This window comes from Nomascus leucogenys, chromosome 1a (genome assembly GCF_006542625.1).
Source record: "Nomascus leucogenys isolate Asia chromosome 1a, Asia_NLE_v1, whole genome shotgun sequence".
NCBI lineage: Eukaryota > Metazoa > Chordata > Mammalia > Primates > Hylobatidae > Nomascus > Nomascus leucogenys.
This window is the reverse complement of record NC_044381.1, coordinates 87,825,959-87,850,627: the sequence shown is the minus strand read 5'-3', so window position 1 is coordinate 87,850,627 and position 24,669 is coordinate 87,825,959. Positions and strand designations below refer to the sequence as shown.

Sequence of the window (24,669 nt, the reverse complement as noted above, 5' to 3'; positions counted from 1 at the left end):
CTTTTCGTGAATACACAGGCATTTTCCTGTCTTAGGGCCTTTGCACTACCGTGCAGTTTGCCTGAATCCTCTTCCCCTGTATCTGTATGGCTGGTTTCCTAAATTCTTTCAGGTGTCTTTACTCAAAAGTCACCTTGTTGGCCGGGTGCCATGGCTCACAACTGTAATCCCAGCACTTTGGGAGACCAAGGCAGGTGGATCACCTGAGGTCAGGAGTTCAAGACCAGCCTGGCCAACAAGGTGAAACCCGTCTCTACTAAAAATACAAAAATTAGCTGGGCATGGTGGCATGTGCCTGTAGTCTCAGCTACTTGGTGGCTGAGGAAGGAAAATCACTTGAACTGGCAGGCAGGGGTTGCAGTGAGCTGACATCATGACATTGCACTGCAGCCTGGGCCGCAGAGTGAGACTCTATCTCAAAAAAAAAAAAAAAAGTCACCAATCACCTTATCAAGGAGGTTTTCTCTGGCCACTCAGAAAAGTAGCCCCTCCTAACATTTCACATCCCCCTTCCCTTTTATTTCTTCTTTGCATTTACCCCTCTCTGATCTGGTATTATGTATTTTAGTTGCTTACTTTGTTTCCCCTATTAGAACATGAGCTTTATGAAGGGAAGAGATGAAGGGATTTTTGCAGGAAGGGATTTTTGTTTGCTGTGTTTACTATTTTATCTCTAGTGCCTTGAATGGTGCCTGACACGTAGTAGACACGTGTATAAATATTTGGTGAAAAAAGGAATGAGTAGAATAAAAAACGAAGGACCCCAAATTAGCACAGACCTTTTAGCAAGTCACTTATCCTCTCTACACTTCAGTTTCTTTGAATGTGAAATTGAGTTTTGCGTAAGACAGCTCCCAGTTTCCCTCCAGCTATGTGCAGACATCCCTGAGTTAACTTGAAAAGCTGGGAGCACAAAGGGTCTGAAGATTTGGGTTCAAGCCCCAGTAACATCACTTGCCTGAGTCTTCGTTTCCACACTTAGTTAGCCCGCACAACAAATTGAAAGGGCTCCACCCAGCGGCCGCGAAGGTTAGTCTAGCTCTTAAACTAGAAAAAGCGTAATTAAAAAAGAAGGCGCCATACCCCTCAATACCACACGGCGGCGCAATGGTCCACCTTTGTCCCTAAGAGGGCACTGCTGTGCCAAGTCCATTACGAAACAGCCCCCACTACCGTGCAATGTATTATTCAGACAACTGTGACGGTTGCTCATTCCTCAGATCTTATTGGTTTGTTTAAATAACAAAAACATTTAAATTGTTACTGTTTTAGATAAGAAGGCACAAATCTCAAAACCAAAACAGAGAGCTTACGTTTGAGCTCAGTCTTGCCAACGCGATTTAAAGACAAAGGTTTCCCGGGCACTGTGGCTCAGGCCTCTAATCCCAGCACTTTGGGAGGCCGAGGCGGGCAGATCACCTGAGGTCAAGAGTTCGAGACCACATGGTGAAACCCCGTCTCTACTAAAAATAGAAAAATTAGCTAGGTGTGGTGGGTGGGCGCCTGTAATTCCAGCCACTCGGGAGGTTGAGGCAGGAGAATCGCTTGAACCTGGGAGGTGGAGGTTGCAGTGAGCGGAGATGGCGCCACTGCACTCCAGCCTAGGTGACAGTGTGAGCCTCCGTCTCAAGAAATAAATAAATACAGACCAAAACGTTTGAAAAGCCAAAGAAGTCTAAATCCATGTCAGGTGAGGGGTGCCACAGCCATGCTAACTTAGTCCACATATGTGTCTGCACATAACCAAGAATTTCCCTCCATGAGGGAATAAAGGGACTGTTTGGATTCCAAGACCTTTTGTTTGCTTGGAAGAAGCTGTTAAAGCCTCCCGCAAATAAAAAAGACTGTGAACCTAAGTAAGCCCTTAAGTAACAGGAGTCATTGTCATTATTGTTACTTATTAGTAGTGTCATCCTCAGCTTCTGTTTTCCTTCCTCCACCATCTCTCCAACTAACAATAATGCTTTTAGTTTGAATTTCGTATTTAAAAAGATAAAAGTGATTTTGTAGTTCTTTATTACAATTACACAAATATCACATGGTTATTTTTGCTGTAGGAAAAATAAAGAAAAGTAAAATGAAGGTGACATAGTTTGGCCATCTGTCCCCACCCCAATCTCTTGTTGAATTGTAATCCCCAATGCGGGAGGTGGGGCCTGGTGGGAGGCGATTGGATCATGGGGGCGGATTTTTCATGAATGGTTTAGCACCATCCCCTTGGTGCTGTCTTCAGGATAGTGAGTTCTCATGAGATGTGATTGTGTAAAAGTGTGTGGCACCTCCCCCGTCACTCTCTCTCTTGTTCCTGCTTTCACCATGTGACGTGCCTGCTCCTCGTTGCCTTATGCCAGCATTGGAAGCTTCCTCAGGTCTCCCTAAAATCAGATGCTGCTATGCTTTCTGTAAAACCTGCAGAATCGCGAGCCAATTAAACCTTTTTCCTTTATAAATTACCTTTTCTCAGGTATTTCTTTTTTTTTTCTTTTTTTTTTTTTGAGACAGAGTCTTGATCTGTTATCCAGGCTATCTCGGCTCACTGCAACCTCCACCTCCCAGGTTCAAACGATTCTCCTGCCTCAGCCTCCCCAGCAGCTAGGACTACAGGCACGCACCACCTCACCTGGCTAATTTTTGTATTTTTAGTAGAGATGGGGTTTCACCATGTTAGCCAGGCTGGTCTCGAACTCCTGAACTCAGGTGATCCACCCGCCTTGGCCTCCCAAAATGCTGGGATTATAGGCGTGAGCCACCGCACCTGGCCAGGTATTTCTTCATAGCAATGCCAAGAACAGCCTGACACAGAAGGCACTAAAAATTACCCATGCTCCACCACCTAGCTCAGAAATAGCTGTTAAGATTTTTATATTATCCATCCAACACATTTGTAATTATATTTTATAAGGATTTTTTACTACTCTTTCATTTATCATTATACTGTACACATTTCTACATCATTAAAATTTTTCATAATTATCAACAATAACATACTGTTTTTTAATAACCTGTTTAAAATTGACAAAAAGTGTATATATTTATAGTACACAACATGATGTTTTGACATATGTATGCACTGTGGAGTGGTTAAATCAAGCTAATCATATGCTTTGCCTCACATATTTTTTTGTGTGGTGAGAACACTTAAAATCTACTATCTTAGCAATTTTAAAGTATAAAATATATTGTTATTAACTGTATTGACCATGGTGTACAATAGATCTCTTGAACTTATTCCTTTTTGCTAACTGGTAACCATCATTTTCCTCTTTTTCTATGAGTTCAACTTTTTTAGATTCCACAAGATCTGTTCCATAAGAGAGTGAGAGTTCATATGATATTTGTCCTTCTTTGTCTAACATACTATTCTAATTAGAAAATCAGAATATTTTAATGGTAGAAAATATTAAATAGTACAGGACAAAGAAAAAAATCACTCCTGATCTCATAATCTAGATTGGTATAATTGCTGTTCACCTTTTGATATATTTCTTTCAATAATATTAATGCATATATGTTTTTCATAAGATTAGGAATATATTACATATATAGTTCTCTTAATTTTTCAAATTTATTTAAAAATTATTTGAAAATTACAACAGATAGATTTCTTTTTTTTCCACTTAACATAATTATTTTCCCAGTCATTTCATGTTCTTCGAAAACCCCGATGATAGTAATAATTTTCTCTTTCCTGAAATCTCTCTTCTTGTGATTGGATCTGTTTGAGGTCCTGGATGGAAAGGCTTGGATGAAGTCCTTGCAGACTCAGCATGGTTGCAAGCAGTGTAATTTCAGAGGGCTGTCCCATGGGCTCACTCTGCAACCAGGCTGGATGAAGCAGAAATGATTTGACCTTCACTCCTTAATTAAAGGCTCTGATCATTGTTAAAATGCAACTTGCTCTCCAGAGATGCGACATTCTAAACAGCCCCCCACAGTTTATTGCTTTTCTGAACTGAGGTTTTCCTAAAAGACGAAAGATTCCTTACCTTTTTGGTGGTTCAAGCTGCATTAACTCATAATTCCTCATAGAGGAATTAAATACTATCAATTGTGATAACATTTACAATTTATTAAGCACTTATTATTATGTATTAGGCACTGCCAGGAGGACCTCTTACTTCATCTAACCTTCACAGCAACCCCATTTTATACAATCTCATGTTACCAACAATGAAACAGAGGCTCAGAGAGGTGAAAGGCCTCCCACAGTCATGACAAGTTGATAAAGAATTCAAACCTGGGTCTGACTCCAAAGGTCTGTTCCATCAGCCCTGCCACACATCTGCCCAAACCATTTGCTTAAAATCATATTTAATGCAAATGGAGTTTATGAATCAGGTACTAGGGCTTCTTTCCTGAAATGGAACACATGAGAGGTGAAAGTGGTGGGCTGGCTCTTTTAGAAAAGGTCAAAGGGGCCAGGCACGGTGGCTCAAACCTGTAATCCCAGTATTTGAAGAGATGGAGGCAGGAGGATCACTTGAGGCCAAGAGTTTGAAGCCAGCCTGGGCAACGCAGTGAGTCCTTATCTCTACCAAAAATTAACAAAATTAGCCAGGCGTGGTGGCATGCACCTGTAGTCTCAGCTACTCAGGATGCTGAGGCAGGAGGACCCACTGAGTCCAGGAGTTTGAGGCTGCCATCCATGTGATCAGTGAGCTATGATTGTGCCACTGCTCTCCAGCCTGGGTAACACAGTGAGACCTTGTTTCCTAAAAAAAAAAAAAAAAAAAAAAAAAAGGTAAAAGTCTGCTTGAGGGATTTTTTTTTTTTTTCATCAAAGTACTAATTATAATATTTCCCAAAAGAATCAAGGAAAGGGTGACATTCATTAGCTAAGTCACAGTTTAGGCTCAAATAATAACAGTAACTACATGCTAGATTATGTGTTAAGCACATAACATATATAGGATAGGTACAATTATCCCTAATTTCCAGGTGAGGGATCTGGGGCACAGCGGGGTTAACTTGCCTAATGGCACACAGGAAGCATAAATTCAAATTCAGTCAGAAGCCAAGACCCCAAATTCTTCATTAGTCTATGACGCCTGCCCTCTTTCTTCCTTCCCTTCCCTCCTTTCCTTCCTTCGTTTTCTCCCCTCCCTGCTTCCTTCCTGTTTCTCTCTTTTTTGTCCTTTCTTTCTTTCCCTCCCCTCCTGCCTTCCCTCCTTCCTTCACCCCTTCCTCTCCTCTCCTTTCTGTTCCTTTTTTTTTTTTTTTTTTTTTGAGAGAGGGTCTCGTTTTGTCACCCAGGCTGGAGTGCAGTGGAGGAATCTCAGCTCACTACAGCCTCAACATCTCTGCTCAAGCGATCCTCCCATCTCAGCCTCCCAAAAGCTAGGACCACAGGCACCACCATGCCTGGCTAATTTTTCTATTTTGTAGAGATGGGGTTTCACCATGTTGCCCAGGCTGGTCTTGAACTCCTCAGCTCAAGTGATCCACCCATCCTGGCCTCCCAGAGGCCTCTGTTCCTTTTTCCTTCCTTCCTTCTCTCTCTTTCCTTTAGGGAAAACCCTGGGTTCAACTTCCAGTCAAGAGGCCTGAGTGTAATTAAAGAGTGTTTCTTGGGGGTAATGGGCAGGTGAAAGAAGGAAAAAACTATGTTGACTATTTGCTGGGTGTGAGCAGCAAGCTAAGAGCTTCTGCATGTCCTGTCTCATTTAATCCTATAAGCATCCATTAAAACCATGTATTATTGTTACACCTACTTAAAACTGAGGAAACTGAGGTTCAAACAGGTGTCTTGCCCAAAGTCACTGCATTTTTAAAGGACAAAGCCAGGATAAACCATGATCTGTTGACTTAAGTCTAATGCCAACTTGCATCTGGATTGCTATTTTCTCCCTTCCTTATGCTATGCTTTTCAGCGTGGTAGAGAAAATGTTTCTTTTTTGGGGTGACATCTGCCAACCCCCTCCTCAAAAACTTCATAGTGGTAAAATCTTGGTAATTCAACCCGATTTTCAAAGTCTTTTACAATCTGCCTTTCTTTTATTTCATCAATTTTATTTCCCATCACTCCCTTTTCGCATTCTCTCCTCTTCTCTGGCTGAAATTTCTATTATTGCTGGCCTCTACATTAATTTCTATTTCCACATCTTTTATTCTCTATTAATCAAGTTGTATATATCTTTCAATGCCCAACTTAAGCATCTCCTCATCCATTCTAGTCCTCAGGGAAGGCAGTATTTGATCACCCGACAGCCCTACTCAAAACCTTTCAGTGATAATCTTTTATATGCTGAACAAAACCAAGGTTTCTTCGCCCAGGATTCAAGTCAGCCATCCAGTCGCAAAGAAGTACTGAGAGTCAATTATGTGCTAAGCACTCTCTAGGTGCTGGGAGAGCTGTGGAGAACCAGACAGACTGGTTCCTACCCTTATGGTGAATGCACTAGACATTAAATAATTACAAATAATCACAAATAATCAATTACGTAATTACTAGTGTGAATCAAGTAATTACAGGGCCCTCTACAATCTGGTCTCAACCTATCTTTTCAGTTCTTTCTCATCCTTCTGTTCCATCCAAATGGTCCCCCTCTCCATGCTTTCCGACCTCTGTGGCTGTGCCTATTCCCACCCTCCTTTCCTGAACACACTCTTCCCTGCTCCACCCCATTCCTCTCCAGGACCAGTTCTGGTTCTGCTTCTTCCATGCAACCCTGCCAGACAAGTTTAGTCTGAAAGATCTACCCTCATTTGAGTTCCTAGCACTTATCCATTCAACAAATATTAACTGAATGACTTGTTGAAATGTTTGATGAATGATTCTTTATGAGATTCTAAACACACGCTATGGTATTAAAGGTTTAAGTTGTGCAGGGAATTAGTTTTCCTATTGGGAAGGATCAATGATTTTCCTCCTCTCTTCCCCTCTTCTCAGGGAGTGGGAAGGAATCCACAAAACTAAATAGTAGAACATACAAAATTACGGAGAAGCGAAATGACAATAAACTTACCCAATTACTCAAAATCCGACTACTTAGAGACCCACCACTGACATTTTTCTCTTTTTAGTACTTTTTTTCCTGTTTCTGTTTTGCTGTGTGTCTACAGTTTGTAAAACTCTTTTTCCCTCAAGTTAAAACAAAATTTTTTTTTCTGAGACAGGGTCTTGCTTTGTCACCCAGATTAGAGTGCGGTATAGCAAACACTGTTCACTACAGCCTTGACCTTCTAGGCTCAAGCAATCTTCCTGCCTCAGCCTCTCAAATAGCTGGGACTACAGGCTAGCACCACCATGCCTGGCAAATTTTAAAATTTTTTGTAGAGATAGGGATCTCGCCATGTTGCTCAGGCTGGTCTCCTTCCTGCGCTCAAGTGATCCTCCTGCCTCAGCCTCCCAAACTGCTGAGATTTCAGGCTCAAGCCACCATACCCAGCCCCAAATTAAAATTTTATCAAGACAATTATTTTCCTATGGCCTTTAAAAAAACAGAAAATACCTCCATCCCCACACCCTTGCTCTCTTCTGCTTGAGGGTGGAATGGTTTTGTCTAAAACAACACCTAGAGAATTTACCCAGACTCATCCATATCTTTTCCAGTTCATGGATCCTATGTATAATAAGAACCTGAGCATTGTTTTAGGGTCTTTACTTAAACAGAAATCCTTTTTCAAGACCTACTCTGGATGAGTTTTAGAACAAGCCTCATCTCTCTCCTTCAAAACCTCAAATGTGTGCTATGACTACACAGTGTAGTCATATTGATGAGCAAACCACAGAATATCCAAACTATGAGGACATAGGATATCTTCCAGTTCACTCCCCTCACTTTAAGAGTAAGTACACTGTTAGGACACCTGCCCAAAGTCATGCAGCTGCCTAGTTATCTTTCCAAATTGCCCCACTGTCTTTAGTTTGTGTAATAACAAACCCCAAACTAAAATTCAACAAAAGCACTCACTCTTGCTAAATAAATCATGTCTATTCCTACCACTGAAGGGGAAAAGGTAACAAAGTTTGGTAGAGATTGGGCTAGATCCTTCAGCACTGGCTTATTTAGAAATTTCAGAAGACTAGGTGAGGTGGCTAAGGCCTGTAATCCTAGCACTTTGGGAGGCCGAGGCAGGTGGATAACTTGAGCCCAGAATTCAAGACGAGCCTGGGTGACACTGTGAGACCTTGTCTCTACAAAAAAATAAACAAAATTAGCCAGGTGTGGTGGCACGTGCCTGTACTCCCAGCTTGGGAGGGTGAGGTGGGAGGATCGCTTGAGCCTAGGATGTTGAGGCTGCAGTGAGCCGAGACTGCGCCACTGCACTCTGGCCTGGGCAACAAACTGAGACCCTGGAAGGAAGGAAGGAAGGAAAGAAAGGAAAAGAAAAGAGAAAAGAAAGATCAGAGAACCTTTCTTACTGGAAGTCAACGTTGCCATGATAGGATTAAAGCAAGAAGAAACATCGTGGGCCTCCTATCTCGTTCTTAATGTTCAAAACGCAGGGTATAGCAAAAGCATATAGGAAGAGGTCGTCCTCACTCATGAACTCAGCATCGGCTTCTACGTTTATTCTGCTTTGGTTCTTCTTAATCTGACCTTTGTAGGCTTCGCCACGATCCAAGGTGTAATTCCAACAGGCAAAAGATGCCTAAGGATTGTCGAAAAGTTGGCTCCCTTCAGACAGACCAAGCCCAATTCATGGCAGCGTTCCATTCATGGCAGCCCCAGTTTGAAGCCCAGTAAGGCGGTCTCTTGTCTTTCTGAATTCTGAAAAAAGAGTGGTATTGGAATCTCTTCTTACCGGATCCCAGAAGAGGGCGAGCTGTGGTGCAGTCCTCATAAAGGGGAGAACTGTAGTTTTCAGAGTTCTTCTAATGAACATCCCAATGGGCCTAAAAGGCTTCAAAAAGAGATGAAAGGTTCCGGGTGAGAGTGGGCGTGGGCGAAGCTGATCCCTCTAGGTTGGACTTAGGCAAAGGCAGATCCAAGAGGGAGAATCCACCTGTAAAAGGGATCTGGAGAAGAAAGAGCTCTGTTGGGGGTGCAGCCGGATGAAGAACACCGGTGCTGCTCAGTGCAGCCCCTACTCATCCATGGCAAACAAAGGCAGCGGCCTCCCTTCCAGCCTTTTAGTTTGAATGAAGGCTCAGCATTACCTTTTAGGATCCACCCTTCCCTCCTCAGGCACCCAATGAGGCCGGAGCCTCTTCCTGCCGGGAGGTGCTGAACTCTCCCAGGAAACGGACAGGTGCCGCCAGCCAATGGTGGGAGCTGCGGCGGGCCAGTGGGCGGGAAGAGTGGGTCGACCTGGGTTTGAGAATGAGAGAGCCCGCAAAGGGGGAGGGCACGGTGCGTCGGCGGCGCAGGGGGTGAGAGGGACCTGCGAGGCGGCCAGCTAGGATGCCCCAACCACGGCGGAGGAACCGGGGACTGGGCGGCCGCAGCCAATGGGAAGGCGGCGGGCACGGGGCGGGGCGGGCGTGGGGCGGGGCCCCCTCGGGTCCGCAGGGCTGGGGCGGAGCCAGGCCCGCGTCAGGTGGTCCCGGCGAGCGGGCGGTGCGGGGGGCGGGGCACGGCACGGCGCGGAGAGGAGAGCGGCGGCCGGCGGGCGGCGGCAGGCACCGGCTGCGCTAGCAGGTACTGGCGGCAGAGGTGACGAGGCCGCCCCCAGGGGGGCGAGCGGGCAGGCGGGGACTCGGCCCGCTGCGCCCCTAGGCTGCGCGGAGCGCTCGCGCTCGGCACTCTTCTCGTACCGCGGCAACAGCGCCGGCGAGCCGCCTCTCCCAGCCCTGCCAGCCCGGGCCCTACCTGCGGCCGCCGTCGTGGGGGGGGGTCCTCCCAGCTCTGCGGAGGCGCATGAACAATAGGCGGCGGCGGCTCCTGCGGGCGGCGGCGGCCCCGCATCCTATGGATCGGCCGCTCCATGGAGCCCTCCAGAGCGCGTCTCGGCTGCCTAGCGAGCGCCGCCGCTGTCGCCCCGCCGGGGGAGGATGGAGCAGGGGCCGGGGCCGAGGAGGAGGAGGAGGAGGAGGAGGCGGCGGCGGCGGGCCCCGGGGAGCTGGGCTGCGACGCGCCGCTGCCCTACTGGACGGCCGTGTTCGAGTACGAGGCGGCGGGCGAGGACGAGCTGACCCTGCGGCTGGGCGACGTGGTGGAAGTGCTGTCCAAGGACTCGCAGGTGTCCGGCGACGAGGGCTGGTGGACCGGGCAGCTGAACCAGCGGGTGGGCATCTTCCCCAGCAACTACGTGACCCCGCGTAGCGCCTTCTCCAGCCGCTGCCAGCCCGGCGGCGAGGACCCCAGTTGCTACCCGCCCATTCAGTGTAAGGCGAAGGCGGGGCCCGGGAGCCGGGCGGGGAGGGGGAATGACGGAGGCCTGGGGGGCGGTCGGGGAAGGGGGAAGCCCTGCGCGTGGGCTAGAATGAGGGCGGGGGATGGGGAGGACGATTGACCTGGGTGTGGGTGGCGCACGCTTGGGCTGCCTGGGCTTCGCTTGGTGCGCTAGATAAGCTCGAAACGCCTCAGGGCCCTGCCCGCCCTTCAGGCGCTTGGGCTTCTTCACCTTCATTTGGCCACCTCAGCAGTCGCTCCCGATTTCCACATCCTGAAGTCCCAGCCTGAGAATTTGCCAGTTTTCCAGTCCCTTCCTCTCTTACCCACCCCTCGCCGCCCCCATTCCCAATCTGGAAGTGTTTATGGCAAGCTGGTGGTTAGTGTCCTAGCCTTAGTCCCCAAATCAGGGACCTTGCCACCACCTCTTCTAACGCCTGTCCCCGCCCCTTAAAGGCATTTGCTTTCAAAGAGATGGGGGTGTCTCCGCAGGGCTGGGTTGGCTCACAAGTCCTGGAAACGTGTGAACTCAAGGCTCAGGTGCCTGTAAAATGTCGGGGTGATTTCTTGGATCCTATTCCTTATATCTCAGAAGTTGTACCTTTAGGAGTCTCACTGATTAATGTGCTAAGAGGGATGTGTGTGTCGAGAGTGGGGGTGGGACAAGTGATGATTAGAGAGGAAAAAGTATGTCGTTCCCCCATGGGAGATCAGGATTGCAAGGTACAGTGGCTGAATCCCAGTCCTTTGACAGTGAGGCTGTTTGGGAAATACATTTTCTTCTTTCTTCTCACCCTAGATCCTTGCCTATATTTGGAACTGGTCAAATCTCAGGGGGACCATGCTCAGGGGTCCCTCCCAGGGCCTTTCTCCCAGTGTCCTGGTTTCCATCAATTTTCCAGGAGCCCCATATTTCATACCCTATAATGAAATCTTGTTTGTTTTTTTCAAGGGAGTTAAATTGCCATCGGAATCCCTTAATCATACTAGTTTCAGAAAAAACACGTAAATATCTCTTTAGTGCAGTTTACACTATTTTGTATTTGAGAGTTTCCATAATGTCTTATCTGTTAAAAAGGTATCGTTAATATGTATTAATTACTGTTTATTCCTTATTTTGTATACTTTCATCTTAGTTGATTTTTTAAAACGTCATTAGCAAGGACCAACTTTAAATATTTAGTTTTAAGATTTCCTTTGTAACAATTACGTTTCTGGCTCTGTAACTTATTTTTTACCCCAGCAATTGTGTTACTTTAATCTTGAGTTTTTTTGTTTTTCTGTTTTTTTGAGATGGAGTCTCGCTGTCTCCCAGGCTGGAGTGCAGTGGCACAATCTCAGCTCACTGCAACCTCTGCCTCCCGGGTTCAAGCAATTCTCCTGCCTCAGCTTCCTGAGTAGCTGGGATTACAGGCGCCCGCCACCATGCCTGGCTAATTTTTGCATTTTTAGTAGAGATGAGGTTCACCATATTCCCAAACTGGTCTCGAACTCCTGACCTCAAGTGATCCGCACGCCTTGGCCTCCCAAAGTGTTGGATTACAGGTGTGAGCCACCGTGTCTGGCCTGTCTTAAGATGTTTTTTAAAAACTAGCACATAATATCAGAATCATAGCCTCTTCGCTTGTTTTTCTGCTCTTCTTTTTCTGTTCGTGTTTTGGCTATCAAATCGATGTTCAAATCTTTAGGTTCCCCCTCTCCCTCTCGTTCAGTTTAAAACTTCATTTTTCTTCATTTTGATCTTTAAAATGCCTGGAGGTAGCAAATTACTTTAAATTGTTTCCAGATACTACATCTTTTTGGGACTTGTTTGGTAGGCTTAAGGCTAAGCATCCTGGCATAGTGTTTTGAAAGTGTTGAAAATGAACTTGGTCATATATTGGAAGAAATATGAATAGCCTGGCATGTTAGAAAACATAGTGTCATTTTAAACATAAGTCAGATTTTGATTCTGTGGGTGAAGTTTTATGATTTTGTTTTCAGGGACAGCTAATGTCAAAGTAGAAGAGCTAGGTGAGTTTCGTGATCAGGAACTCAGTTTCTTTAATATCTTGTGCTCTGGCTGCTGGAGCAGTCAAGAGTCAGTATGACTTAGGCTGAAAAACTGTCCACAGAGCTAGGCATGGTAACAGTGTGCTACTTCTTCATTTGGTGGCCAGGACTTATCTTCATTGTCATAAAAGTTACCTTGGATAGAGTGGATTCCTAAGTCTGGAACCCAGATGTTGAGAAAGTAGGAAGTAACTTGTTCTAATGGAAAGAATTGACTTGAAGAATATGGCATTTGAAAGACCCGACACGTTCTTTTATTTGGCCTCACTAGGAGTTCAGATCTTGACTAGAATTAATTTTTGATAATTCAGAAAATTTAGTTTCAGTCAAAAACTACTTATTGAGTACCTGGTGAATGATAGATACTGTACAGTGTGTTAAGTACCAGGACATAGAGAAGTGATAAGATCAGAAGGTGCTTATAAGTTACATGAGGGAGATTAATGATGTAAATATAAAACTTCAGTTCAGTGCCTTGGTGAAGATGCAGTGCCTTGGTTCATCAGAGGGTGAACTTGGGCTGTCATTGACATCTATGTGCTCTACCAGATCAGTTCGTGTCACTCGGAAAGTGAAGACTTGGCAAACCTTGTCTCCGAAGACTTGGAATGAAATTGAGCCACTGACACCTCATCGCCAGTTACCCTTTTGAACTTCCCCTCTGAGCATGTGTTGTGACATTGCATTCTGGACCATGAATAGAAGACATTAAGTCAAGCAATAGCGTTCAGCTTTAGTTTCATATTACTGTTTCTTAAAGTGAAAATTTAGCTTCAAACTTTATTTAAAAGCTTTTTTTGTTTTTTCAGTTTTTAGAGACAGGGTTTCTCTCTGTCACCCAGGCTGAAGTGCAGTGGCATAATCATAGCTCACTGCAACCTTGAACTCCTGGGCTCAAGAGATCCTCCCACCCCAGCCTCCCAAAGAAGCTGGGACCAGAGGCGCACGCCACCATGCCCAGCTAATTCCTTTTATTTACTTTTTTAATAGAGATGAGGTCTTGCTTTGTTGCCCAGGCTGGTTTCGAACTCTTGGCTTCAATCATTCCTTCCGCCTCAGCCTCCCAAAGTGTTGGGATTACAGGAGTAAGCCACTGTATCTGGTCTCAAACTTTATTCAAAACAGAAGGGGAAATTACTAAATATTATGACAAAGAAAACATATAAAAATGGTATTATAAATCGTTTTACATTCATATAGTGCTTTAATCCTCTCCATTGTAGGTACTTGTTAGAGTTTAGCTGTCTATGGATGACAAATATAAATAACCCAGGAGCTCACCCATCTTCTTTATTTTAGTGAAAGATGAAAAATGTGTGGTTCCAAACTCATTATCTTGGGAGATGCAATCCTAGGTATTATACGGAAGTTTCTCTTACAAGAGAGTTGTTTCAGTTCTCAAACAGGGCATACGTTAAGGTTATTAGTTTATGCTTTTTATTATCTACATCCACTAGAAATAGAAGGACATATTTTCAGATGTACCTAAGATTTTTAAGTGAGTGAAGTATATACCATTTACTTACTCAAAACCCACCAAAATGTGCCTAAACATTCAGTTTCCAAGCATACGATTGAGAGGGAATAACATCTTGACTTTAAAAGTGGAAGAACTAAGGATTTATTCCTGATATTCCTGGAAATATCCTTTCACAGAAACTGAAAAATGTGCTGAATGCAGCTTGACCTGATTCTTATTTAGAACCAGGTCTTGACTGGAGCAGGGAAGGGAAGGAGAGCCCCACATACTCTGCTGCGACTGAAGGTCTAGTTCTTTTGTTCCTATCCAAAGGGACTGAGCAGGGAAGGAAAAAGAAGGTCCTTCCTCCCTCCCTTCTTTCTGGGTTCTGTCTTTTATCTGTTTGAAAGCTGTATTCTATAGTTTTCTTGGAGTCAGGTCATAATATTTTCTTGACTCAATAGCAAGAACCTGAGATTTTTATGTTCTATCCAAAGAGAGGTTATTGCTTTCCCTTTCCTGCAGAGGTTTTTGGAGGAGCTGTCCTTTCAGCACCCTAGTACTGAATCATATCTTTTAAACCTCCCTGCATTTATTTTTTCAATCTCTCCTGCATTTAAATAAATATTTAACACCTACTGTGTGTTTACAACTATGCTTAAGACTGGAGGAAAGAAGGGAGGGTGCGAGAGAAAGTACAACAGTTAAAATTCCCTCAAGGAGAATTCAGATACTCAGTTGAGGAAATAAGAAAACAGATACAAATTTGTTAAGTAACCACACATCTTTTCATATGTGTAAAAGCTGCTAGAAAAACATGAATGTTCCTTCCCTCCATGACCAAGAAGACTCTTAACATGTATTTCTCCAAGAGGGTTTCTAATCTTTCTTTATAACATAGGCATATTTTTCTCATTCATATAGATGACATCAGGCACAAATTAGTAATCAGTCGGGATTCATTTTGGGGCTCAGAAACACTCAAGCTATTTTGAGCAAGAAAGAGATTTAGCACAGGAAATTCTGTGCTTGCAGAATTGTTGGAAGGGCTGAGAGAAGAGGCTCTCAGCTGGACCTATGTGAACAATGTCCAGAACATAGCAGAACTGGCCCACCAGCTCAGCTGCTACTTCTCTAATTGGGAACATACAGAATCAGGAGCTGCCATTGAAGCTGTTGGCTTCAAAAACACCTTGTTGTGTCTGCAGCCCAGAGATTAGGCAACCACTTGGCTATGAAACATTCCTCTCCACATCTACAGACTTAGTGATTGGACAGCAACATGCTGTTGCAAAAAATCCCCGCAGCAAGAACATGGTCTTCATCTCACTTCTGCCTCTCAAATATTGTGCATCTAACTGCAGAAGTTAATTTGCATTCAGAACTTTGGCTGTAAAGGAGTCTGGGAAATGTAGTTTTTAGCTTCCTAGCCTCTGTAGTACTGAAATTTATGCTAGAAGGATTTTGGAATGGATGCCAATTGCTAGTCTGCAATATTCTGCCATGACATTCATTCTTCAGGAAGATTGCTAGATAAGGTGATAACCTCTTTAAACAGTTGGAATTTTGGGGTCAGGATGGGCTATACTTTTTGTATATCTAAAGACTATCCACCTAACTTATCCACCTAAGAGTTTCCTTTGTGCAGACTGCCAGTTGCATTACAAAATACAGATGGGATAGCCCCAGATGGGATAGAGGTACTATAATTAAGCAAGAACAGATTTTTTAGCACCACCAGCATCTGAGTGGAGAACGGAGGCGTTACAGGGCTGGCTGAGTAAGGAAAGGAATAGTCAGCAGTGGCAGTTCCTCTTTTGGTCTTGCCAAAAGTTCCGAAATGTATCTTTGTTTTCTTAGTTTTTTTTTTAGTAAAGTGTGATTATTTCCTGTATTTGTTTCAGAAGGTCCAGTTCCAGTTCATTTTTTTTTTTTTTAAGATCTGAATTTGGTTTATTTCCTATTGAGATAGTGTGTTAGTCCATTCTTGCATTGCTGTGAAGGAATACCTGAGGCTGGGTAATTTATAAAGAAAAAAAGTTTAATTGGCTCACGGTTCTGCAGCCTGTACGGGAAGCATGGCACCAGCATCTGCTTGGCTCTGGTGAGGCCTCAGGGAGGTTTTATTCATGGCGGAAGGTGAAGTGGGAGCAGGCATGTCATGTGGTGGGAGCCAGGAGCAAGAGAGAAAAACCAGATAGGTGTCACACTCTTTTAAACAACCAGGTCTTGTGTGAATTCGAGCAAGAACTCACTCATTACTGTGAGGAGGGTGCCAAGCCATTCATGGGGGATCGGCCCTCATAACCCAAACACCTCCTACCAGGCCCCACCGCCAGCATGGGGGCTTGCATTTCAACATGAAAATCAGAGGGGGCAAATATCCAAACCGTGTCAAGTAGTTTTTTTTTTTCCATTTTATTTCAAGGATCTCTTGGTCACCTACAAAATGTTTGGCATGGCAAGTGCAGTGGTGAATAGGGCAGACAGAATCTCTGCCCTTGTGGGTCTCATAATCTGGCCTGGACAATAGGCATTGAACAAGTAATTAAGTAATTATAACCTTGATACCTCTTGTGGAATGGAAACTGCCATGGAAGTGTTTGATAGGGGCCTGACCTCATTTGGTCTTGGGGATGGAGAAGTTCCACTATGAAACTGGTATTTAAGACCTGAGGTATGAGCGTGAATCAGCCAGGTAAAGACAAAAGAAAAGAAGATAGAGAACAGGGTTTCATGCAAGAAATAAAACACACTTTGCTCATATAGCACTTAGCACCATATGTAGCTCGATTTATAATCACTGACAGCTATTATTATCTACCCATGAAAGCCTTTCCACACACAACAAAATATATAATCAAGTACCTTAGGTTCAAACTCTGGATTTGGGAAGGAGAATGATTGGTTGGGATACTGGGTGGGATACTGGGACCATCAGGGCTTGAACTGAGGCACAGATGACTGCTGGAGTAAGATATCTCTTATGGGCCAGGTGCGGTGGCTCATGCTTGTAATCCCAGCACTTTGGGAGGCCGAGGCGGGCGGATCACGAGGTCAGAAGATCGAGACCACGGTGAAACCCCATCTCTACTAAAAATACAAAAAATTAGCCGGGCGTGGTGGCGGGCGCCTGTAGTCCCAGCTACTCGGAGAGGCTGAGGCAGGAGAATGGCATGAACCCGGGAGGCAGAGCTTGCAGTGAGCCGAGATTGCGCCACTGCACTCCGGCCTGGGTGACAGAGCAAGACTCCGTCTCAAAAAAAAAAAAAAAAAGATATCTCTTATGAGGCTTCTTTCCCATGTTTCAGTCACCAGGTCCAGGTAGAACCAAGTTCTGAAAGTCTCCCAAATTGACTGTGTACTCCCCATATTCACTGCTGCTGAGGTTCAGACCTCTGAGCTGCAAGGCCTCCTTAGAGGGTCCTTTTGCTGTTAGGTCTCTGTCCTCCAAGTTAGTTTCCAGCGGCTGCCAGAGTTGGTTTCCTTTCTAAATTACAGGTCTAACAACATTCCTTTTCTGAAAGATACATGACTCCTCTTGTTTACAATGTGATATTCAAGCCCCTCAGAATGGCTTTAAAGACATTTCCTGGCCCGGTTACCCTCAACAAGGCTTTGAGCCTCCTCTCCAATCCTGATGCACATGACCTGGCCACAGCAGACTCCCTGGAGGTCCTAATATACCATATACTTCCTACTCCATGTTCTTGGCTCCTGTCCTTCCCTCTGCCTGATTGTCCTTCCCTGCCCTGATTTCCTTCATCGCCTGAGGTCTCTCCCACTCACTCTTTAGGGCCCATTTCAAATGTTGCCTTCCCTGAGAATCCTTTCCCCACTCACCTCCTTAGTGCTTTGTGCTGCTGTGGGAGCTAGTGATTTTCCTAAGCCTCTAATCATACTTCTGCAGAAGCTCTTCTCATCCTATGGTTTGGTTGTTGGTTGTCTGCCTTGGCACTGAGTTGGGTGCTTCTCACCACTGAGCACACAGTAAAGCTGAGTAAGTCTCAAAGAAAGGATCTCGGCCAGGTGCAGTGGCTCATGCCTGTAATCCCAGCACTTTGGGAGGCCAAGGCGGGAGGATTGCTTGAGCTCAGGCATTCAAGACCAGCCTGGGCAACATGGCAAAACCCCATCTCTATATTTAAATGTATTTTAAAGGAAGGAAGAAAAAAAAAAGGACCTCCCCCATGTTCCCTTTAGTTACAATAGTTGGTTTTGGTACAGGATTCTGCATGATTTTCCAGGTGAGATTTTTTTTCATGAATATTTATAGAATGCCTACCGTGTGCCGACCGTCACTAAGGAAAATGCAAAGGAAAACAAGTTAATTGCAGTTCCTTCCCTTATGGAATTTGCTTTATAATGAGGAGACAGAAAGGCCCAGTAAACAGACAACTTGCCGTGTTTACCCATCCAGGTAAATGAAAGGTTAAATACGATGTTTTCAAGATGTTTTGACTTGCTTCTTTTTTTCTTCCCTTTCTCAGTGTTAGAAATTGATTTTGCGGAGCTAACCTTGGAAGAGATTATTGGCATCGGGGGCTTTGGGAAGGTCTATCGTGCTTTCTGGATAGGGGATGAGGTTGCTGTGAAAGCAGCTCGCCACGACCCTGATGAGGACATCAGCCAGACCATAGAGAATGTTCGCCAAGAGGCCAAGCTCTTCGCCATGCTGAAGCACCCCAACATCATTGCCCTAAGAGGGGTATGTCTGAAGGAGCCCAACCTCTGCTTGGTCATGGAGTTTGCTCGTGGAGGACCTTTGAATAGAGTATTATCTGGGAAAAGGATTCCCCCAGACATCCTGGTGAATTGGGCTGTGCAGATTGCCAGAGGGATGAACTACTTACATGATGAGGCAATTGTCCCCATCATCCACCGCGACCTTAAGTCCAGCAACAGTGAGTATGAAGAGATGGGGCTGGAGGGGCTCAGAGCAGTTGCAGATGCATCCCATGACGTCAGTAGGAGTGGACTCCTAATGGAACCTTAGAGGGCAGTGAAACTCCTTGCTTAAACACATTCCATCCTTGAATGGAGATGTAGGAGGTGAGATGAGTGCCAAGAAAGATTGGTTTAGGAAGAGAGGAATGAGGCGCCTGAGGAGTTTGGTATAATTGTGAGCTTTTTTTTTTTAGTAGTCAAGAGTAGCCTTGCCTACTATTTTTCCACATATCAGAATGTGTAATTCTGATATGCTGTGCACAAAACTTGTGGGAAGTGTCAATAGTATCACAAAAGGGATTTTCCTCTTTGTGGAACAAGAGGTAGAGCAAGCCTTTATTATCTGTTTGAATGTTTACCTAAACACCTCAACTTGACATACCCATCACAGAAGGGACTATAAGAAGAGAATCCTGTTGTTTAAACTGTGAGCTGATTCAGGTGGCGATGTCCATTTAGAGAACATGACTTCCTGATAATATCCCCGACCTCCTGGTAGCCCAAGGGTGGTATTAATTAAATGCCATAACTACCTAGTGTTTAATAGCAGGGAACTGAGAAGCAACTGTTTATTAAGCATCCAGAATCCATAAACTGGATTTAAAGCAAGTGTTAAATATTAAATGGTGAGTTAGTAGAAGCTCCAGTCCTTCACGTTGGCTGACTCAGCAGGGCTAGGAATATGCTTCTTTTCTTTGGTACTTTGTGCTCTCTCTCGCCTAAACTGGGTGGTAAAGAGGACACAATTGCATAATGGTATGTACTTAAAATCACTTGGAGCATCCTGTCCTAGAGAGGAGGGCATTTGAGTTGAAGGACTTTCGGGGTAGCATGGGCCCCCAGGGACTTCATTCTCTCTGCGTCCTTCAGCTTTGAGCCTGGAAATCCTTCAGACTTTGTTTTGCTCCAGGCTGTTCCAGATGTGGTTTATTTTTCTGTTGATGCTATTGTGAATCTGTTTACTTTAAAAACTACATTTTAAGGCCAGGCACGGTGGCTCATGCCTGTAATCCCAGCACTTTGGGAGGCCAAGGCGGGCGGATCACGAGGTCAGGAGATCGAGACCAACCTGGCTAACATGGTGAAACCCCATCTCCGCTAAAAATACAAAAAATTAGCCAGGCATGGTGGCGGGCGCCTGTAGTCCCAGCTACTGGGGAGGCTGAGGCAGGAGAATGGCGTGAACCCAGGAGGCAGAGCTTACAGTGAGCTGAGATTGCACCACTGCACTCCAGCCTGGGTGACAGAGCGAGACTCCATCTCAAAAAAAAAATCCAAACAAACAAAACTACATTTTAAAATTATGTAAGTAGTGGCGGGGCGCAGTGGCTCACATCTGTAATCCTAGCACTTTGGGGAAGCTGAGGCTTGAGGAGGAAGAGGATTGCTTGAGCCCAGGAGTTTGAGACCAGCCTGGGCAACATAGTGAGACCCCATCTCTTAAAAAAATCGTGTAAATAGTGTCTATTGTAGAAAATCAGAAAGTGCAGCTAAAAAGAAAAGGAAGTTAACCTATAATGTTTCCCTTTAGAGAGAACGACTATTACATTTGGCATATCCTTCCTGACATTTTTAAAGCATATCTGGTTTATACATATACAAATATACATTTATCTTTTCTACCTATGTTCTTTTCTCCCTTAATAATAGAAAAACTCCTTCTTGTAAGGGTATGGAACATTAGATATGTATTTTAGATATGATGCATGTGAAGTATTTAAGTTACATAAAAAATCTGGTTTCTCTTTTTCCCTTTGCCATTTTCCTGTCTCTTTATCATGATGATTTTCATCCTTGACCCCCCACTCAAATTCTATTCTTTAAATAAATTAAAACTTTTGGTGACCTCTTTTCAAAGTAACTTCTACCTAGCGATTGCTTTAAGTGATAGGGTAAAAAGAAGCAGATATATTGCTGGAAAATGTGATGGAGAAGCTGAATTTTTATTTTACTTTTTCTAATATTTTTTATCATGTTGAGAGAAGTAGGCAAAGTACTGTAATGTTACATAATTGAACCCATTTAGAAAGTTGGGCTAGGATAACAAAGTTGTAAAAGTTAATAGTTTACTTGATGAAGTTTTGAATTTGAGTATAATTTTAAGCTCTTCATACACATTTTTACCTCTTATGAGATTTGTATTTAGGAGTGGAGGCTCTTATGCAGGAAAAATTACCCTGTTAAGGTTCTGCTGTTTGTAGGAGGGGGCGAGAGACCTGAGTGTCATTCTGTTATTCAGGAGACAAAACTCTGGTCCTTTCTTTTTCCTTATGTGGGTTTTGCCAAGGGAAGCCATCAGGATTGCAGAAGTTGTATAATACCTAAACACTCGGCAGTATTTTAAAGGACCTTCTCAATACAGTTGATGCCAAGTAATGTTTATGGTCCATTGGACTGCATGGTTGGTGCTGATGTTGATGCTAGTTGTAAATCTTACATGTGTGGTGGGGTAGCACTTTGACGTTTGTCTGTGGGTGGATGTTTGCCAAGGATTGCATACATCTAATACGAACCTCGATGATACCACCATTCTTATTCCATTGCAATGTGTGCATGACTTGAAAATGATTGTATTTTATTTTTATTTATTTTTTTTTAGAGACAGGGTCTCACTTTGTCACCCGGGCTGGAGTGCAGTGGTGCGATCTCAGCTTACTGCAACTGCCGCCTCTCAGGTTCAAGTAATTCTCCTGCCTCGGCCTCCTGAGTAGCTGGGATTACAGGAGCCTGCCACTGCACCCGGCTAATTTTTGTATTTTTAGTAGAGACGGGGTTTCGCCATGTTGGCCAGGCTGGTCTCGAACTCCTGACCTCAGGTGATCCACCCGCCTCAGTCTCTCAAAGTTCTAGGACTACAGGCGTGAGCCACTGCACCCAGCCTTTTTAAAAAAAATTTTATTATTATTATTATTATTATTATTTTTGAGACGGAGTCTCGCTCTGTTGCCCAGGCTGGAGTGCAGTGGCGCAATCTTGGCTCACTGCAAGCTCCGCCTCCTGGGTTCACGCCATTCTCCTGCCTCAGCCTCTCCGAGTAGCTGGGACTACAGGCGCCCGCCACCACGCCAGGCTAATTTTTTTTTGTAGTTTTTTAGTAGAGACGGGGTTTCACCATGGTCTCGATCTCCTGACCTCGTGATCCGCCCGCCTCGGCCTCCCAAAGTGCTGGGATTACAAGCGTGAGCCACCGCGCCCGGCCTATTATTATTTTTTTAATAGAGACGGGGGTCTTGCTTTGTGGCCCAGGCTGAAAATTATCTTAAAAGCATTATGCCACTTCTTTGTGCATTGCCTCCAGCTTGGGAGCCATAACTTCTTTGTATTTTGTAGACTTGGGAACACTGGCTTGTTTTCCTTGCTTTGTTAAGGGTTCCGGAGAATTGGATTTTGGTCATTGTCATGTGAGGGCAGAATACTAGGAATTATATGTGTTAGTTGACTTTGACCATTCAAGAAAAGAGTATGTATACACGGGAGCTGTCTTTGTGGGAAAGAGAAAGCAGTTGGTGATAAACGCCTAGCTGTTAGAAAGGTTCAGTAAAAAGTGTCTTATTAAAATGTTTTATTATCCTGGTCATCTACTTTAAAAAGTCATTTGCAGTTTACTGGCAGTGAAACGTGTATGGCATATAGTATCCCATGTTGATATAGAATCTACATTGAGTTTAGATTGACCGTATGTAGCCTGAAAAGCCAAACAAAATAACAGCAGCTAAACAAGGTCTACATTGACTTGTCTTTGAAAAGAAGCCCGGAGGATTTTAGGGCAGCTCCATGTTGTTGTCTGGGACCCAGGTTCCTATTTTTTACTCCCTCATCCCGGTACTTGGCTTCCATCCTCATTGTCACCCTGTGGTCCAGATGGCTGCTGGAGTGCCAGTTATGAGGTCCAAGTCACAGGCCTGAAGGAGGAGGGGAAGCAGAAGCACAGAAAAGGTGCCCCACATGGCTGAGTTGGCTCCCATTAATTTCCCAGAAATCCAGCATGGCGTATGTGCTTGTGTTAATTGGACAGAGTGTGGTCGCTGGCCATCACTAGCTGGAGAGGGGACAGGGAGATGGAGGCTTTTATGCTGGGTGTCATTGAGCCCAGCTGAGAATCAAGGTCTGTTACCAAGGAAGAGCATTGCCGCTAAGGAATTGGCAGCTAGCAGTCTTACCATGGAATCTTAATGCAGGACACGCATCGGTATGAACTATTACCTCAAATGTCTAGCAGCATACAGCCAAACAAGTTTAGCCAGGCCCTGGGACGTGTGGCTCAGACCCCTGGCTTAACTACTGGTTTATACTACTTTACCATATCACATCACTAACTTAAGCATCACACCTCAAAACTACTTGTAAAAAGCCTCTGGCTATAAAAATGGATTTATGTGTCTCTTCTTCATCAAATTGGGGAAAACCAGTTACGTGACTGTTAGCAAACACATTGTTGAAAGATGGTCGTAAATGTAAACGTTGTGCTTTTGGGGGCAGGTAGATGGACTTCAGGATTTTTTATAGTAGGTGGCTTGGCATAATGGCATTTGGCAGAAGAGCAGTTTAATAGTGGCCATTAAAAGTTATATAAGTGGCCAGGCGTGGTGGCTCACGCCTGTAAACCCAGCACTTCGGGAGGCTGAGGGAGGAGGATCACCCGAGGTCGGGAGTTCAAGACCAGTCTGGCCAACGTGGTGAAACCCTGTCTCTACTAAAATACAAAAATTAGCCAGGGGTGGTGGTCGGTGCCTGTAATCCCAGCTACTTGGGAGGCTGAGGCAGAATCACTTGAACCTGGGAGGCAGAGATTGCAGTGAGCTGAGATTGCGCCACTGCACTCCAGCCTGGATGACAGCCAGACTCTGTTTTTTAAAAAAAAAAAAAAGAAAAAAGTTAAATAAGTAAAGATATGAATATTCAAGTAATATGAAAAAGCTTTGGAAAGTAAAAACATTGAAAGTGAAGGTAGTCTCATTACTTTTATATTCATATTAAATAACTTCTTTCCTTCTCTTAGAAAATACAGAAAAGAGCTGGGCACAGTGGTTTAAGCCTGTAATCCCAGCACTTTGGGAGGCTGAGGTGGGCGGATCTCTTGAGCCTAGGAGTTTGAGACCAGCCTAGGCAACACAATGAAATCCCATCTCTGTAAAAAATACAATAAAATCTAGCTGGGTGTGGTGGTGCATGCCTGTGGACCCGACTGCTTGGGAGGCTGAGGTGGGAGGATCACTTGAGCCTGGAAAGTTGAGGCTGCAGTGAGCAGTGATTGTAACATTGCACTCCATCCTGGGTGACAGAGTGAGACTGTCTCAAAAAAAATAAATAAATAAAAGAAAAAGAGAGGCTGGGCATGGTGGCTCACGCCTGTAATCCCAGCACTTTGGGAGGCTGAGGTGGGCAGATCACGAGGTCAGGAGTTTGAGACCAGCCTGGCCATCATAGTGAAACCCCATCTCTACTAAAAGCAAACAAAAAAATAGCCGAACATGGTGGCATGCGCCTGTAGTCCCAGCTACTCAGGATGCTGAGGCAGGAGAATCGCTTGAACCCGAGAGGCAGAGGTTGTGGTGAGCCAAGATCGAGCCAAGATCGAGCCACCGCACTCCAGCCTTGGCAACAGAGCAAGTCTCTATCTCAAAAAAAAAAAAAAAAAAAAAAAAAAAAAAGAAAAAGAGGCCGGTCACGGTGGCTCATTCCTGTAATCCCAGCACTTTGGGAGGCCGAGACAGGTGGATCATGAGGTCAGGAGATTGAGCCCATCCTGGCTAACACGGTGAAACCCCATCTCTACTAAAACTACAAAAAATTAGCCGGGCATGGTAGTACGTGCCTCTAGTCCTAGCTACTCGGGAGGCTGAAGCAGGAGAATTGTTTGAACCCAGAAGGCAGAGATTGCAGTGAGCCAAGATCACATCACTGCACTCCAGCCTGGGTGACAGAGTGAGACAA

At 44.6% G+C, this 24,669-nt stretch overlaps 1 protein-coding gene and 1 long non-coding RNA gene across 3 annotated transcripts in view; one reads left to right on the top strand and one right to left on the bottom strand.

Moving 5' to 3' along the window:
• Positions 1–3,541: 3,541 nt before the first annotated feature.
• On the bottom strand, positions 3,542–9,822 carry LOC105739245. 2 transcript variants are annotated; one of them, XR_004030079.1, is made up of 3 exons: positions 9,756–9,822; positions 8,357–8,847; positions 3,542–4,355 (listed from the first exon to the last, which is right to left on the bottom strand). It is a non-coding gene; the product is annotated as an uncharacterized LOC105739245 (long non-coding RNA). The 2 variants fall into 2 exon arrangements; XR_004030078.1 differs by lacking the exon at positions 9,756–9,822 and having other exon boundaries at positions 8,357–9,237.
• MAP3K9 (mitogen-activated protein kinase kinase kinase 9) overlaps positions 9,559–24,669 on the top strand; it is an 87,107-nt gene continuing 71,996 nt past the window's right edge. The window contains 3 exon segments of the mRNA XM_030812762.1: positions 9,559–10,025; positions 10,027–10,270; positions 18,279–18,692. Of these exon segments, the coding sequence (XP_030668622.1) occupies positions 9,804–10,025; positions 10,027–10,270; positions 18,279–18,692 (880 nt within the window). The 5' untranslated portion in view covers positions 9,559–9,803.